This window comes from Crocodylus siamensis, chromosome 2 (assembly GCF_052110815.1).
Source record: "Crocodylus siamensis isolate JL-2025a chromosome 2, ASM5211081v1, whole genome shotgun sequence".
Classification (NCBI taxonomy): Eukaryota; Metazoa; Chordata; order Crocodylia; family Crocodylidae; genus Crocodylus; species Crocodylus siamensis.
The window spans coordinates 287,335,585-287,353,809 of record NC_143396.1 but is presented as its reverse complement, the minus strand read 5'-3'; the positions used below and the strand labels follow the sequence as shown (position 1 = coordinate 287,353,809).

The 18,225-nt window shown below is 42.7% G+C and overlaps 1 protein-coding gene across 1 annotated transcript in view; it reads right to left on the bottom strand.

Annotated features, from left to right (window-relative positions):
* Positions 1-2,473: 2,473 nt before the first annotated feature.
* SLC38A6 (solute carrier family 38 member 6) overlaps positions 2,474-18,225 on the bottom strand; it is a 51,810-nt gene continuing 36,058 nt past the window's right edge. Inside the window, exons 10-16 of the mRNA XM_090034315.1 lie at positions 18,118-18,171; positions 15,709-15,788; positions 15,143-15,243; positions 7,132-7,256; positions 4,904-5,048; positions 4,709-4,803; positions 2,474-3,353 (exon numbers count right to left, since the gene is read on the bottom strand). Coding sequence (XP_089890441.1) covers positions 3,273-3,353; positions 4,709-4,803; positions 4,904-5,048; positions 7,132-7,256; positions 15,143-15,243; positions 15,709-15,788; positions 18,118-18,171 — 681 coding nt within the window. The 3' untranslated portion in view covers positions 2,474-3,272. The remainder of the gene's footprint in view (positions 3,354-4,708; positions 4,804-4,903; positions 5,049-7,131; positions 7,257-15,142; positions 15,244-15,708; positions 15,789-18,117; positions 18,172-18,225) is intronic.

Genomic DNA, 18,225 nt, shown 5'->3' with positions numbered 1-18,225 from the left:
GAGGTGCAAGAGGGATGATGAGCAGGATGGAGGACTTTGTCATCCAGGTTCGTTCTGTGAATCCATGCTGGAACCCCTTGACTGGAGGAAGCAGGGGACCGCAGGGTCAGAGAGCGCCCAAATTCTCTCAGCAGTTTGTTTCAACTCCTAAGTCAGAGATGAATCAAAGACACGCTCAGTCTTCTCAAGAGATCACGTTCATTCCCAAAGACTAGAGACATAATGCTACAGAAACTCCAAAACTCATATTGTGGGCCCTGATCCAATCATAGCGACATGCTGGTCCACTTCTATCTTGAGGTCCAGGGTTAGCTGCTAGTTAACTTGGCACAAAGTAATTTTGGACTCATACAAATAATAATAATAATAATAATAATAATAATAATATCCTTGACTAGTCCTTCCTGGACTATATGGGGTCAAACATGCTAAGCACTCTGATGATCCCAGGTTGGCAGGACAGTGCTTAATTGTTCTAGCGCCTGGAAGCTGAGGCAACCTTATTTGTCTCCCTTCTGGCCCCTGATTCAGGAAGGTGATCAACAGCCACCCTCATAACCCTCAATGCCTGAGCTGAGGACTGCACCTCTTGAGCTCACAGCTCCAGAGCACCATAATTAGCCTCTTATGACCCAAATGTGGAATAATCAAAATGGAACGACAAAGCCCCGATCCTCCGCAGAGTACCATAACTCAGCTCCCTACATACTCCACCAGCAAGAGACATGGCGGGGCTGTACCGAAACAACCGATTTGGCAGGTGAGACGCTTTTCTGGCCACATCATCTTTCAAGTCCTTCCACAGCCCCTTCAGACTGGAAAAAATGGACCCACCTTCTGTCTTGTTCACTCTTTAAAGAATTTAATACCCAAGTGAGATGCCTAATGTTGCCTGTTTCCTATTTTTCCCCCTCTAGAAAAATACCAAGGTATGAAACTATAAATGGTAGAAAAACAATTTGAAAGTCGTTCTACTAAATTCTTATTTCAAGTCTGACTTCAGTTCTCCTGCGCTGGCCAATCGCACTGACTTCTCTTTCAAATAAGCTAGAATGGCCATGCTTTGGGGAAATCGTATTCCCCGTACGACCAGCTTAGTTTATTGATCTTTGTTTTATTGCACTACATATGGCCTCAGACAATAAATACCACATTACTAAATTTTGCCAACTGTTCCTGTTCAGCAGTAGTCTATTTGTGCACATGCATCAGATGGAAATATGAAGTTATACAACTGCTACTTATTTTAATAGTGGCTTTTATGTTGCATAAACATATTGCTTTATAGCATTTCATTTCTGTGTGTGTCTTGTCCTACACTGCAGATGTAAAAAGCAGGAAGCTGAATAAAAACCAGTATCTCATCTGGAAATAATGATGAACTTCTCCACCTTCTAAATCTTGCCATTCCAGCCTAATGTCTATTTACTTTATGTTATGCAAGCCTCCTTTCTGTGGAGGCTTAGCTTCCTTAGAGGATACAAGTCTCTGAAGAGATTAGGGCATTTCCAGTACTTTGGGCCCCATGCATACTAGGAAAATTGAAAAAAGTCTGCCACTAGACTATTGTTGTACACGATGGCAGAACTTAAATAATATTGGCTGTGGGCTGCCAAAGGCATTTTTAGCATCGTGTGGATTAGACCTCAGAGAAAGTCCAACTATTACTGAAAGTGACGTTCACATTTCATTTTAAGCAGAAATGGTGCGTAAAAGGGATATGTAAAAGTTTATTGACTCAGGGCAAAGCCTTGGTCCAATAAGGCAAAATTCCTTTTAAGCAAACTACAACTTCATCTTTGTAGTGTGATTTTACTTCAACTTACCCCAGTGTAAAATTTAAATTGGAGCTACTTCAAAATAGACGTTATTAGAGCTAGATATAGGAACTGTTAAATGAAACTCAAAGACTGGCAGCATATGAGAAATCAGATTGGACTGGGATGCCCAACCCCCGATCCAGATCCAGATCCAGATCCAGATCCAGATCTAGGTGTCATGTCATCTGGCCCTTGTGGCTCTACACGGATCTGTGGGGAGCATCATGGGCCACAGCCCTGCCTGCCAGATTGGGCACACAGGGCAGTATGGGGCCTGATCCTGGTGCCAGAGTCCTATGGCCCCATCGTGGCTGAGCAAGGGTGGTACAATGCTCAACCCCAGCACACAGGACCCCTCCCCACCCCCCAAATGGTGTAGGGAGTGTGTGCTTGGGGCCAAGACTTGGAGTGCCACTGGACTACATGATCATAATTGTAAATTAGGGCTATAAAAATATGGAACTGGAAACAAATGGAAATAACCAGCAACAGGGATCTGTGAGTGAAGTAGAGGTGGAAAATAGGCCTCCCAAGCTGTGAATGATCATGTAATATGATCAATATTCAAAAATAGGCATTTGTAATGGAAATACTGCAAGAACTTAACTGCAAAACAGAAGTGCTACTGCTGCCAAAATACACATCAGATGTCCTAGGAGGTCACAGAGTTTATTTTACAAAAATCACTCCAAGATGATTCAAGTCCATTGAAGTATAAACTATAAAATAAAGTGCAACTGCAAACTGAGGAACACACATGTGAAAGGAAACTTTCCTAATGTCAATATGCTCATTTAATCTAGGGCTGAAACACCTGGTCTCTGGATCCAGACTAGGATGAGCTTATGATAACCGTTCAGAGACTGATATTGCCCAAGATTTCTCATACCAGCCTGCAAGACTTTTGCAAATTATTCGAACAGAAGTGATGGAAATCTTCCACTTTTATATAACCACTGGCATGTGATTTCTTCATTCTTGCAAAATGGTCTTGAAAAAACTGCCTCTCTCAGGTTTTCAGCTGCGTCCAAGTCAAAACACAAGAAAGAAACTTCTTTCAGTTCTGGCTACTAGGGCAGGTCAAGAGCTAAAGGTTTAACTCTAAACTTCCCCAAAATCTGACAGATTTCACACAGATGACATTTTCCTTTTGTTCCATTTCATTATTAAACAAAACAGAATTATAAGATGGCCTTTTAACCCATGCCAATGTTCAGTCATTTAAAAATTAGTATATTTGTAGGTTCACAAAGGCTGTGTGTACAAGAATCTGCCAGTCAAAGGAGCTGGCTTGAGATTTAAACAAAAAACCAGGGGATTGCTCGTTTCATACACAGCTCTGGTAGGGTTTCTTCTTAAGGACATTCAGCATTCAGTTGAACAGTTTGGACACACACCAGAAGTCTTTGTTTTGTTTCTCAAGTCCAGCTTAAGAATCAACATGAAGTATTATTATTCATTAATCCAGTTGACGATGATTAGAATTAAACTGAGAAGACCAACAAAAATGCCAAACAAAAGTAATGCACAAGCCTGAGAAGACAGAAAGAAAAAACCCCCCCACAAATTAATATTTGCCAATAGAAAGTACTTTAGACTTTTGAGAACAATTGTTAATTGAAAGTGTAATTATGAAAGGAGAGAAAAACTTCCTCTCCTCCACTGACAGGTTTAAAATAATGCATTTTAAAACAATCTGCTGTATTTAAAATAACCAAGTATTCCAACACAGCTGCTTTTTCCAACACTCATTAAAGACCACATTTCAGAAAGAGATCTATCCACACAGATAGACTAGGCTAAGTCTGTTTTGGGAATGATTTCACCAAGAATTCACTTTCAAGGTTGGTTTGGCATGTTCACAATATCCACCTGGGAACTGTGCAGAGGGGCGTGCTTAGCTTATTGAACTAAATTCCTGGAAAGGAACGACTTCCATTTGGCTCTATGGACATGTAGAGTTCCCAAACAAGTTAAGGAACAGAAATAAAAAATTTTACTTAACAGACAGTTCAAGTTAAAACAGATTGCTATATGCTGCAGTGACAGCCAGAGTAGACAGAAGTGGACAGCACAGAAACCGTGTTTAGACGCATTGTTCTCTGTTCAACAACACCAAAACTGGTGTTGCAACAGCAGGTGGATTATAGATTTATAACAGGGGGGAAAAAAATCTAACACGCTGGGATTTCAGAGGGTAGGTAAAGCAAAAGTTCCCAGCTACTCGACACGTTCAGTTGTGAGGGAGTGCCAGTGCTAGAGAGTATTGCTAATACTAGTGCAGTCCAATGGGCAGTAACAGCAGAAGAAATGGTCTGCCAGTATTTTAAACCTCTGCATTATTTAGCTTTCCTCAGCTGACAATACCCTGGTCACTGGCAACAGGTCTGTTGCCTAGAGTAGACTTCCACCAAGGGATACCACTGGTGGTTCCCCGTCTCTTGTAGCTGTCACTGGACATTTTAAGGGGGGCAGGAGAGGGGAAAAAGGGGAGGACTTTTCCAGACAGATTATTTGAGACTTGTGTGTGGCTTGACTATCAGAACAAAGCCAAACTATTGGAACCACATTTAAAAGCACAGATGTGTCTAGAAAAAAAAAAAATCTCAGATATGACTATTGGGGAAAACTAGATTTAGATCAACATTATGGTACTTAGACCTCTTGCTAGTTACAAAAAACGTTATCGGAGAGATGGATTGCATTAGCTTCAGGACGACTAGAGAACTGAAACAGAACTGAGCAGAAAAACGCCCAACAACTATTGTAGACTTCACTCTACTGAAAGTCAGTGCAGTGCAGGAGGCAAGGCATATATTCTGCAGTATTAAATTTATTTAAAATTAAACCTCTTGAATACAACTAAAACATTGGAAAAAATAACATACCCCAAGTTTCGTCGGTGATATAAAGTCCTCTCTGCTAAGTTTAAGATAAAACAGTCCAGGATATACAAAGAGCAAACTTGTTGATGTGGTAGAACCTTTAAGACAGTAAGAAAGATTTTACTTGCAGCAAGACTGGCGCTAGAATATGCAGATAATATACCATCTTTTTGCAGAGGGAAAAACCCCCAAACTTACCAACTACTCCAAATACGTTTCTAATGTCAGGCACATACATTGCAAGCAAAACAACAATTGCATTAAGTGCTAAAGTGACAAGAATATGGCGTGTCCACGAGGCAGGGAGATGAGAGAAAAATATCATCATTACAGCCTTCCTTGCCTATATAAAAATAAAGGGGAATAAAGTCAAGGCAGGTACAAAATTTTACTCCAAAAGCCAAATTATTATTTCATTGCGATAAAACACAAATCATCATTTAGATTATCAAACTTTATCGAGAAGAGGAGGTTTTTGTTAAGATGCATGTACTAACTTATTTCACCAAAAGCCAAAAATAGCAAGGCTGGTACATATGTGCACACAAGATCACACACACACACACACACACCTGATATAGGAGATATCTATGCACAGGGATGGATTCAGGGCGGGTGCAGCCACACCCCCCTTTCATTCCTGGTGTAGATAAAGGTTTAAAACCAACTGCGTGGCAGCAGCGAAATCAACTGAAACCACGGCCCATTATTATCTACCCGATTCCTTCTATACACTTCCTTCCATAGGTGTTAATGATCCTTTCTCCTTTTTAATAGTCTTGTTCCACTAATCAAGCTAACCTTTCTCCACAATTCTGCTGTGTTCGCTGCTCTAGTAATATAGCTCCTGTCCAGTTCACAGCACTAAAGACTGTTTTTAGTTCTAGCTAAAAACCATTAAGTCAGATGTGGAAATAACTTTCAGTGAAGCACTAGACTGCTACTGGGTTGCTCAAGAAAGCTACACTTTATTTTATGAATCTGAAAAAGAGCTGTGCCTTTAATTCCAGTGACTACAGGAATAAAGAAACCGTATCTTTTGATTATTTTTCTGCCTTGTTTGTTGTTTTTTTATACTTAATAGCAAGTTAATGCACATTCCAATAAAGTAATATTTGTTTTTGCATCAATTTTAAAATGGAATAATATAAGCCATACACCCCTAGCATATTAGTAAAGATCTCATTTATTTTTCACTGTAGCAAAATGTGTTGTTCCATATGGGATGATGCATCACATCATCTGAACTCCCCTTTTCAAAATCCTGGATCTGCCCATTATTGAATTTTTTTGTGCACAGAGAACATTAATAGAGGTACCTAACTGTTTATGTATGGCAAATGATTGTAGTAGCTAGCTACACTTTGATGCTCATATTTGCTGATGGGACTGTTCATTTACACAGACTTATGCTGAAAACTGAAGGCCCTCTCTACATGTTAACCGGTTAATGGAGCAATACCTGTAAACCGCACAATTACCTAGAGACCAGCTACACATGCAATGTAGCTATTCCACCATAAAAAGTTCCAACCAGCTATAAAGTTAGATCTTGAAAACGTGTACTAACTTCATAGCTAGTTACTATTGAGCTTTAATTTGCACATGTAGCAGGGTCTCATGTGTGGCTGGGAGCCCCATGAGTTGACAGCGTACCCCCTACCGGCCGCAGGGGTGCACCATGCCCAGCATAAAACCCCTGAGCCCTAGGGATTGTGGCAGCTGTGATGCCCAGAGCTCAGGGGTGTTTGAAAGCCCCAGATCCTGCGAATCATGGCTACTGCAATCCCTAGGGCTCTGGGGTGTGGGCTCCCCTGCACTGGTAATAAGGCACAATGGGATTTAATCCACAATTGTGCCTGCTGCCATGCATGTGTGACATGGCAGTAAGCCCAATTGTGTGAGCTGCACATTAGATCCCACAGTGCCTTTACCTGCACATGTAGAAGGAGCCTGAATGAGTTCTCATTGCGAAGTGTCCCAAACATCTTAGTCATGTGATAAGCATTACCTTAAGCAAGCATATGACATGAAAACAAAAACTACCTTAAAAATGCTCAGTAAGTCATTAGAGACAGTATTTATTTATTTTGCTGACTTGATTTTTCCTCTCCACACATGTGAAAACAAAAATTTAAGGGGGGAAAAGAATAACTCCAAACAAAACAAATTTCTGATGGCCCATATTATTTAAACTAGAAACACTGTGGGGTCATTTAAACCTAATGGCAGTCTGAAAAAGCACAAATTAGCTTAGTGGCTAGCTGTTTTGGAGCTTTCATGGAACATATGCAAGTCTGGGGACCTCTGATCACAAATTTGACAAATAAGTCAGATATACAAAACTAGATACGACTCAAATATCACAGTCTGCAAAGAATTAGTTACCCTCTGATGCCAACTTCAAAACCGGCAGGAGTACTCACAGGGAAATGGATTAGAGGGACTGTCAAAAGCACAGCAAACAGGAGGCCTAGCTTAACCGTCACGATGACAATATCATGTGGCAGGTACTTGCTGTAACACTGTAGTAATTCTGAGTCTACTTTGTCTGAAAAACCAAAAAAAAAAAAAAAAAAGGATTACTTCACAAAGCACTGAGTATTCAGAAACAGAGTAACAGTACTGTAGCTACGTATCGATTCTCATAAAGCTTAGATTGGGATCAACTAATAGACTGCTCTATGCCCACTGCAGCATGGAGGTAATGTGCATAACATTTCTTCCTGGCATCACCGAAGCCAACTACAAAACATCTGTTTGAAAACAGGCAGAACCTTAAGATGGCTCCACCCCTGGATATGTGAAAATCAAAATATATACAGTGAAAAGATAAGCATTGAGATGAGATGACTGAAGAACAGGAATGTCCAAAATTCACAGATGTACATATATGAAGTCACACACATTTGAATATTACACATAGCCTCCCCGATGCATTATGTTTGGGACCTGATGAACTGGTTAATTGTGCCTTAAATAGTAACCTGGCCACATGCAGAACTCCATCTAAGGCATGATAATGCAGTAAAGGAATCATGTTATTTCACAGAAAAAAGGGGACGAACATTGTGGCTTGTTTGTGTCACACCTTTAATGAAAGATGTGGCTGGGACCTGTCAAAACCCTGTATGCCCCCCAGCTGGGCAGCACAACATGGTTTTAATAGCTCCTTGTGCACCAGCTGTATAAACCCTCATGAGCCCAGGCTCCCCCTGTACTAGCAAATGAGGATTAGATCCACATCATGCCTTAATTCCCAAACCATGTGTCCTGTCATTCACATGCAGCACGGCAGGACATGCAACTGTTGGGATGGGGGGGATTAGATCCCACAACATCTTAAAGTGAGCGTCTATCAGGGCCATTATACATGAGCTGCGGTATCAGTACTGACAATCAGACATGAGAGTAATTGCCACTCTAACCTAGTGTTTACAGGAACTACAGTGGAAAAAAAGATGTCTATATTGTGACCCCACAGATCTCATCCACAATTCCAAAATCGTATCTGCCCAGAAAGTTGGTAAGGATGTTTTAGCACGACAGCTGGTTCGTGCAAGAAGCCCTTTCAAAATGGAGTAATAACCTTGATCACTGATTGTACCCAATATGAAGTTATGTCTTTTGATGATATATTGTCCCCACTGTAACTAAAGACCATCTCTGAAAGTCTCAGCTGCTGTAAAACATAAAGGGATTATTTTAGAGGGAATAACCATAACAGCAGTATTTTGCTGAGCATGAAAGGACGAACAAAATATTGGAGGTGAATTTTGGAAGTACCCTGAAGGGGGGTAAGAAAGAACTGAAATGGTGGGGGGGGAAGAACTGGAATATAGCAATAGGTTCATAAGCTTTGTATCTGATAGTTAATAGTTCAATTACAGCAAGCCTTGTTAAAAAAAAGGTAGACTGCATTTGGTGAGAGCTTGGACTACTAAAAAGAGCAGCCATTTGGCAAAAGTCTTTAAGTGTCTTACTGGCTCAGAGTGAAGAAAAGAAACGATGAGGAAGTAACAGATTATCCCGTTAGGCAGTAAATTCAATTCCCCCAATGGGAATAGCTGGATTTGATTGGCCATAACCAAGGCCTTTTGATATAGCCTTCAAATAAGAAATCCAAGAAGTGGCTAGTGGGGCTTGAAAACTTTGTTAACCAAACACAATAGGAAAAGAACCAGACCCAATAAGATTCTGAATATTTTTTTCTGTATTATTTTATAATCTTTTTTCCATATTATTTCTAAAGAATGCATGAATATTTAGCCTGCTCAGCTCCAAACTACTTGCTGCAGCTTGGTATGACATATTTGGGAGACCCTGCTATAGGCTAGATGCTGAGAAGTACTGATGCTCATTAACATTTCTAGTTTGAAGAATAAAGACCTCAGGGGTAGTGAGAGATCAGAACCATCTTTGTTCAGTTTGGACGCAGAAAGAGGATGGCATTCATACAGCCAAGGGCATCACACCGTATGGATCTTTGAACTGGATTTTTGTGTCTGGGATGCACAACAGGAAACCTTTTTGGTTACATCAGATGACAAATTCTCCCAGAAACAAACTCCTGTTTCTTAGCCAACTGACCTTGCACCTTCAACTTTTCATCAATAAAACTGTAAGTAATACAGACGAGAGAGGAAAAATCAGAATTTCCATGATTAGCTGCAAAGCCACTAATTTAAAAAAAAGGAAATCCCACTAACTCCTACTTACTTGTGCATACTGCTATGGTCCAGTATGTACATTCGGTTGCCATTGTTAGACCAATTACACGGGAGAAGAATGACACTACTGGTCACACTGCAACACAAGTCATGACAGTCAGTAGGCTTAAAAAAAAAAATAAATTTTTGACTTTTAAGATTGTGATTTTGGTTTACATACCAATGAGAACATATAAAGGAGAAAAAATGCTGGAGGCTACAAGTGGGAGAGGAACAATGGAAAACGCGCTGGTCATACCCTGTTCACTCTCCCTTTCAGTAGCCGTGCTCTGCCCATGTGTGACACAGGAGACTGGGCAGGATGGCCCCATAATCTGACCAGTACATGGCAGTTATTATGTTCTTAAAAGTTGACCCTAAATTACTGCCAAGTTAAACTTAGGGTGGTACAAGAATTTAAGAAAGAAAAGGAAGGGAACTAGAGCGCTTTAAAATAGAGATTAAACGTTTTCCAGCTGTGATGATAGCAATTTTTTAAATCTCCACTACAGCTAGTCTTAAAATGGGAAAGTTAAGTTAACTCCTTCCACTTCCATTGTAGTATGTAGTTGGCTATGGAAAAAAAAGAGAGAGGAATAATCTGTAAATAGGAAAAGAGTGAACTCTGAACACCTTCCCCTCTCCTACCCCCAAAGAGCCTCAAGGAAGGCAGTATTACAGAAATTTCACCAGGGTTATTTCACCCTCTATCAAACTAACTCTGGAATACTCAACCCAGCAAATTCATTTCTTAGACACTACAATAAGAGGTTTGCAATTGCCACATGATCACCATATTGGACCAGAAACCAACTGAATGCCACAACTACCTTCATGCTAGTTTTCATGCTAAGCACATCACTAGATCCACTGCCTACAGCCAAGTTCTACATTACAACCACATCTGCTCTAGTCCCACCAACTGGGGTGCACACCATAGGCATCTGGAGCAAGCATTTCTACCATTACGATACAATCCCCAATTGTAGCCACTCCAATCAACAGAGCCAGATACAGACTTCACTCTGACCTGCTACAATAATCAGGAGAAGGACCACAGAACCCGTCTCATCATCCCACTGCCCCTAGCTTGAATACACCATTAATGATCTCCAACCCTCCTTGAAAAGAAAGAAGGACCATCTCAAAGTAACCCTATGGGATAAACCTGTCCTGGCCTACAGGCAGCCCCCCAGTCTCAAACAGCGTCACCTGAGCCGCAGGCTACTTAATTCCCCGGCTCACTGAGGCACTAGGCCTTGCAACAGACCCAGATGCCTTCTGTGCCCCAGCATCAACACACATCACAATCACAGAACTAAAGAACATGGATTATAAATAGGGATAGAGACCTACTCAATTTGTGATTTTGCTGAAACAAAAAAACAACCCCAAAACCTCTCAGATGTTTGAGAAGAAAAAACCCCACAAAACAACCTATTAAAAGTAAAATGCTGCCTCCCCAGTGGGAGCCAGCTATCCTCACGGCTGCTGTGGCCTGGCCTTGCAGCCAGCTGTGCGGGGCACAGCGAGAAGGGGAGCAGCCAAGATGGCATGGCCCTGGGGAGGGCTCACGTGATGGGCAGCCCCCTCGACCAATCAGAGGTGAGGGGAGGGGAGGGGTGCCACTATAAGCCCATGAAAAAAAAGTGGCAGCTGCCCCCACAATAGGCCCATGAAATCAGCCACCTGCTTCCTCGAATTCGGTAGGTCCCTAGTAATAAACATCCAAGATCCATTCACTTGCAGCTCTACCCACGTCATATCTGCCATCACCTATTGACAGTGCCCCTCCGCAGTCTACACTGGACTGATTAGGGCTTGCTCATGTCCTCTCCCAGTCCTGCGCCCCTTCCCCTTCTCCCTCCTGCCTTTTGCGTTCGAGTTAGGGGTGCACTGATATAGATTTTGTTAGCCAAGACCAATAGCTGATTATTAACCGACCATATCAGCTGATGCCAATCCGATAACTGGCATTTCGTAACAATGCAAGGCATTTTAAACTACCGACAAACCTTTTTTGCGGGCGTAATCCAGCAGTCTCCTGTGTCACATGTCACCATCTTGGTGCTTAAAAATGGGGGCGGGGGCACTTGAACTAAAGCTTGTTGAATGCGCTTTAGTTCAAGTGCCATCATCACTGTTTTTAAGTGCGGGGACACTGATACATGAGACGCTGCAGCACTGTAGCTACAGCAGCTGTCTAATTAAAGTGGTGCCCCTCAGTAAAAGTACCAAGGGGCAGCTGCCTGAGCCTGCCCAGCAGAGCTAGGGGGAAGGTGTGAGCCTAACTGGCTGCCCAGGGCTGGGTGGTCTCTGGGCTAGACTCCCCACTCTCCTCCGTCTGCACAGGACAAGGCCACAGAGCTATTCCATGCCAAGAGAAACTGGTCCCAGGAGTTGGACTCTAGCAGGAAGAAGGGCCCTTTCTCCTTTCCCCTCCTGGAGCTGCTGCTACCCCCACCTCCAACAAGCTGCCCATGGCTTCATCCTGCTCCCTGCCTTAACCGTGGGTCCCATGCACCATCCTGGCTGGGTAGCACCCTCAGCCCCAGCCCCTGCCCCACTCCCTTCCTCATTGTGAGGGCCTCAATCTGCTCCCCTCACCATGCCCCTTCCCCTCCATAAACTTACCTTCAGGAAGCTGCTCTCCATGCTACCTGACTATTCCTGGCCATGTGCTTGTGTGCAGCCATGCACATGCACACAGCACCCCCTGCATCTTGCTCCCGGCAGCCTCAAGGAAGACCCCTTGCAGACTAGAATGCCGTCTGCCTGAAAAGGGAAAGCCACCCTTTCCCTAAGGGAATTCAGGCATCCAAGAGCCCCGGCCCCACAGGGGAGAGGGAACCCAGGCGTCCAGGGCCCTAGCCTGAAGGCATAATTAATTGGTAAACATTATTGACTGCAACGGGCAAAAATCCCGATAGTCAATAATAGAAATTTCCCTTTTATTGATGCAGATCTGGTAGGCAACCAATATATCATTGAACTATAATCAGGGCTGTCCCTAGTGGTGTGCAAATCAGCTCCACTGCCCCAGGCCCCATGGTTTGGGGGACGCTGCAGAGCCAGGCAGAGTGGCTGCGTCCAGCCACTTGCTACCACACTGCTCCCCCCTCCCCCACTGCTGCCGATGGCTGCAGCAGCTTTTTCAGATCCAGGGCATGTGGGATCGGGGCAGGGGCAGGGCCTCGCTCGGGCTCATTTGCCCCAGGCCTCGCACCCTGCTTGGGTCAGCTCTATATATAATGGTTCAAATTTTTCTCCTTCTTATGCACTGCTTTATGCGCATCTCTTTACAACAACTGATGAAGTGAGTTTTGATGACAAAAACTTGTGCTAGATTATCTATTTTAGTTTGTCTATAAAGCCCATGTACATAAAGGTGCATATGTACCCTGCCTAGTACTAGTCATGTCAAAAAGATGGCAGCAGTGGTCCTATACCAGCAAAGTGGCTTAGGTATGCCAAGGCTCTCCCATGCAATTCATAGCAGGGACTGTAGGCACCTAGAACACATTTAAAGACTTCTGTGGTCACAAACATTAATGCTTTGCAGAGGCATTTAATTTTGTAAAAAATCTGTGCAGTATCTTAGAGCTCAGTAACAATTATTATTTGCTGAAGGTCAACATGCTTGGTGCTATAGAAGATTATGTCCACCTCCACAAACTTTCTAAACCTGTAACATATACTATGAGACCGAGATGCGGGCTTGTTTTCAGAATACTTTTCCCCCACTGGTTTGCTAAGAATATATATTTATTTAGACAAATGTACGTTAGTGTGTGCTGACTTCCAGAGAGAAAGCAAGTTTTGATGAGCAGTTAGAAAATAAAACCCTTTCAGGGTTTTTACTTTTTAACTGCTCATCAGGCCACACAGCATTTAGGTGGCTGTATTTGTATAATACCACCATACTGCAGAGGGCAATTGATCCAGATTGCTGGATGGAAACTTGAAAGAGAATCCAATGCTAGCATGCACACTGCGTGAACAAAGCATACAAGATAAAAACAGAGCAGGGAACATGGAAGAGCGATACTGCGATGTTACACGACAAGGCAATGAAAACACTGTTACACTGGAGCACCAGCCACACAACTACAAAGGAGTTTCTATCTACGTTATACAAGGAGATTAAACTGATACGTTACACAGGTCACTCACCTATTTCTGTCAACGTTATGATGGACCTTTAAGAAAAGAAAGCCACTGTGTAGGTAAGAGTTCTGAAATTTGATCATACATCTGGGAAAATGCAAGCCCTGCTAAAAAGTGGCATCTGGAAATGTTCATGAACTGGATCTTCACCTACAGACACTTATTAAATTGCTGCTCTAGCATACGGCCATACAAGATGTTTAGCAAAACGGTGTCTGCAGAACACATACGAATGGTTTTCATATGCGGAGTCTTAATCAGAAAACTTGATTCTATCTACCCAAAAAACCAGTAACACCTTCATATCCCTAATGAAATGGAAGGAACTTTTCAAGAAGCCTTCCACAGTAATCACATCTTGGTCCCTATGGCCACTATCGTCCACAGTTTGTATCATCTTGTTTTCTTTCATCCCATAACAGAACAGAAGTTCAGCACGCAGACTGGTTTAAAAGTGGTAGAACCCAGTCTAAAGGCACAGCTAGAAGTCACAATTTTTGACTGATCTGGCAACAGAAAGCAGTTTATAGCTGTGACCAAACACAAGTGCACAGTTGCAGACAGCTTCAAAAATGGTTGGCCAGGTGAAAATCTGATCCCTTATTGCATGACGCATCAGATGAAGATGTTTCAAAATGCAGTGTCTTCTGTAACGTGTGCCTGCAGACTCCCAGCCTGTCACTGTTTTCAGAATGGGAGGGGGGGAAGGGAATGGAGGGAGTTCAGTCTGCGTTTTTTTTCAGCCCCCACCCCGAGGGGTGGGATGGGTGTATTGGTGCCGCCCCCCCCCCCAAGGTGGGGGGGGCCTGACTTTACCCATCCCACACTAGAGCACTGGCTGGGGAGCCCCAAGAACAAGCTCCCTCCTCTGCCATTTCCCCCTCCCCTTCTGAAAACAGGGCACACTGGCAGACAGCCGTGGCTGTTGTTGCTATGGGAGCCTGCCTGCACGCTCCCAGCCCGCAGCTGGATTCCCTGCCCCACAGGATCCAACAGTGAACCTCTGTTTGGTCCGGGGTAATGCTGTAACTCGGAGCGCACTGCAGAAAACGTTCCAAGTTGCATCTGGACCTGCACTTCTGTCTGCACCTGAAGAACTGCGTCCCCCCACGAAAGGGGGACTGTCAATCTAAACTACACCACTTACAGAAAACCTTCTAATCTGGATCGATACCATCTCAGATTCCACTGTTTGAATGTCTGTACCTAGCCACAGGGTCAGAGCTAGTGTCAACCCTCTTTCAGCCACAGTGGCCGCAATCGGGATCTCTTATAGTCAGCATTTAGCCATGACTGGAAACATTTTTTAAATCTTCATTATGACTTCCCAAAACAGGTGCATGTCTTATTTGGGAGCTTATACAATACAAAAAAAAGTAGGTAAGTCCTCCAGAAACTTGTACCCCTTAGCGTGCAAATACACTGAATAATTCAAATAATATAAAATCAAGGACCAAAATCCTTGGAAAGAGGCAACATTTTATACACTTACTATGCAGTGCAGGATGTCAAAAATATTTATTATTACCTCGCAGTCTAAACAGCTGAAGAACATACTCACCATAAAAAGTAAGGTACCCAAACAAGGCAGACACAAAATAGATTACAAAACTCAGACTAATTCCTGTGATGGTCACATTCTGCATTCTGCTTTTGGATGGGCTAGAATACAAAACAAAACCAAACCAAACACAAAAGACAAGAATAAAATGTTGCTTAAAACTGTAAACTGAACATTTCACATTGTTTTTAAAGACTGCCTGCAATTCTGAGATTCACCTTTTACTTTGCCCGCCTATGTTTATAAGAAGTAACCACATGTAGGCTGTCTTATGGCGGGGTGTGTGTGTGTGGGGGGGATTGAATGTTGGCAAAGGATTTGTTCCTTGCCCTCACCCCATAGAAAATGACTATATATGGCAATGAAAACATGGTTGCTCATTTTTCTCCTACCCACAAATAATCTAACAAGCAAAATGCCATTGTTGATTCAGATCAAAACTGAATTTCAAAAGGGTCCTTTGCATTGTCTAAACTGAGTTAAGCAGAGTATGCATCAGCTTTTCAGAAATCTTTGTCTGAACGCTTTATCGTTCTATTTCACTATCATTTGTGTTGATACATTACCGGCGGAGCTCACAGTAGATGGGTAATACTGAGGTGTGGCAGAGAAAGGAGAAGGCCATGGTTGGTATGGCATAGGCACTCTAAAAAAAGGAAGAAAGAAAAAAAAAATCTCATTAAGACCACTTCTAACTACAAATGTTTGCAAATTAAGATGAATCCAAGATTCTGCCAGAACCCAATGCCACTGATATCAATAGGACTCTTTCTGGGTAAGTGTTTATAGTACAGAATGGTGGTTCTCAATCTTTTCATGCAACTAAAAACTGCGTGTATTAGATGGCAGTTATATTGAAGGTAATCTTTTACCACTGGTGGAAATCACAGTACCCATGAATCAACAACTGTCAGGTTCTTTTCTGCTATACTGGGTCCAGTGCCAACCTCTACTTACCTTATGTATGCAAGAACTTTCATTATAGTTCATGACAATATACCCAGAAGTAAGGTTAGCAGGATTTAGCCTATGCAGTCAGAATAAATACTATGATTGTTCATTTATATGGTATAAAAGCCAGATAAATTATAAACAATGTAGATATTTATAACATATAGCATTACTGGCTGAAATTAACTCCTTTAACTCATCTCAATGTTTTCTCTTTTAAAAAAATGGGTACAACACTCAGACTGACAGACTTTATAATGAGTTTGCCTCTGAAGTCTGAGGGCAATTCTATAATTAAAGACATTGCAATTATCATGTTAGCTAGGAGTACGATTTTAAAAATCAAAGTTATTCAGTAAAATCTTAGTGAAGACCATTTACAACTTAGTGTAGTTTATCTCAGTTCTCAAATGGGCATAAGCTACTGTGTTACTCAAATCTAAGATGATCTTGAATGTAAAACAACTCCCCCTCCAATAATGAGATAATATATACATGGAAAATTTATAGTTTCAAAATAATTTTCCAGGTTTAAAATCTAATTATTTGAAGGTTGTTTAAATTCATCCCGCACCCCTCAATTGCTACAGAATGGAAAGCAGTGGCTGGGTGGCAGGGGGCTGAGGGAGTCAGGCAGCCCCCTTGCCTTCTGCAGCCTTCCTGCCCCATCCCCACTTCCCTCAATCTCTGCCCATCCGTGATTGAATGGGCAGAGGGCAGTTTCCCTGTACTACGCAGGAGCATGCTGCAAGGGTGGCTGCAACCCTCACAGCCTCCTAGCCTCCTCCCCACAACCCAACGTGGTGGAAAACTGGCTGCAGGAGTCTCTGGGGACTTTTTAAAGTTTCCAAAGCAGGTAAGCATCTGCCCCTCCAAGCTCGGATGCACATCCTCTGTCCCCTCCTCCTCCAGTTGCTGCTGCTTTCCCTGCTAACTTGGGTGTGAGGGAAGCTTCAGAGCTGCTTCTGTCTATTCAGGCCTAGCTGTGTAGACGCTGGGCTTTTCCGGGAACAGCAGCAGCAGTGAGGAGGTGGGTTTCCCCACACTGCCTGCGCCCCCCCCGGAGCAGGCACAGGAAGCCACTGCTGCTGTTGCTGCCATAGCTGTTGCAGGTGGAGTGGGCAGGAACAGCTCTGAAGATTTCCTGGCCCCTGGGGACAGCGGGGAAAGCAGCCAGAGCATGTGAAAGATGGAGGAATGGAAGGGGAGGGTCAATGCCTCTAAGCACAGGGTTGGGGCAGGAATTCTCCACTTTAAAAAAGTCCCCAAAGTCCCCAGCAATTCAGACCAGTCCGAAACAGGGGTGCAACCGCATCACTGCCCCCCCCATCACATTTAAAGGGCTACTTATAAGGAATGATCACAGACTAGACAGAACCAATCTTTATAAACACAATACACTTCCTTCTTAACATGTTTTTGATGAGCAGCAATTTTTTATTTTTTTACATTTAAATAGTCATTATCACCTGGCATGCAGTGAACTGAATGTGATAGTTCTCACCTACAGCTATTTTTTCAGCAGGACACCACTGCATTGGTTACACCTGGGTCACCTTTTTGAAACTTTTTCACAAGCATAACAACTGGAACCTTATGGGACAGGCCCATGAACAAGTTGTAATGAGGTAAGGTAAGGTGTGGACTTGTAACGTGTGCCTCAGCTGTCATCGGAAAATAAATAACTAGAAGATAAACTAGGTTGTGAACTTGAAGTCCACAGTAACTGCCCAGGTGCACGCGCTTACAGTGCTAAAGTGAGGTGCCTTACCCCTCAAGGGAAGGAGAGTAAGTCACTTTGCAGTTACAGGGGGAGATAAAAAATGCACATGTTGAGTTACTGTGGACTTCAGGTTCACAACCTAGTTTATCTTATAGTTATTTATTTTCCAATGACAGCTGAGGCACATTCAAGCTATAATTAGCCCTTCCAAAAATATTGCTCTACCCACTAAGCAAGGAAAGTTTATACCCATTATTAAAAAAGACAAATCTCCAATTGTTAATAAGATACAGTACTTTACCTCTTTAGTAAAATTAAACATCTTTGCTTTGCAGTCCTCAGTAGAATTTGCAACCTGCATGAAGACACCCACAGAAAATAGCAGATGACATAAGGAATAACTATCTAG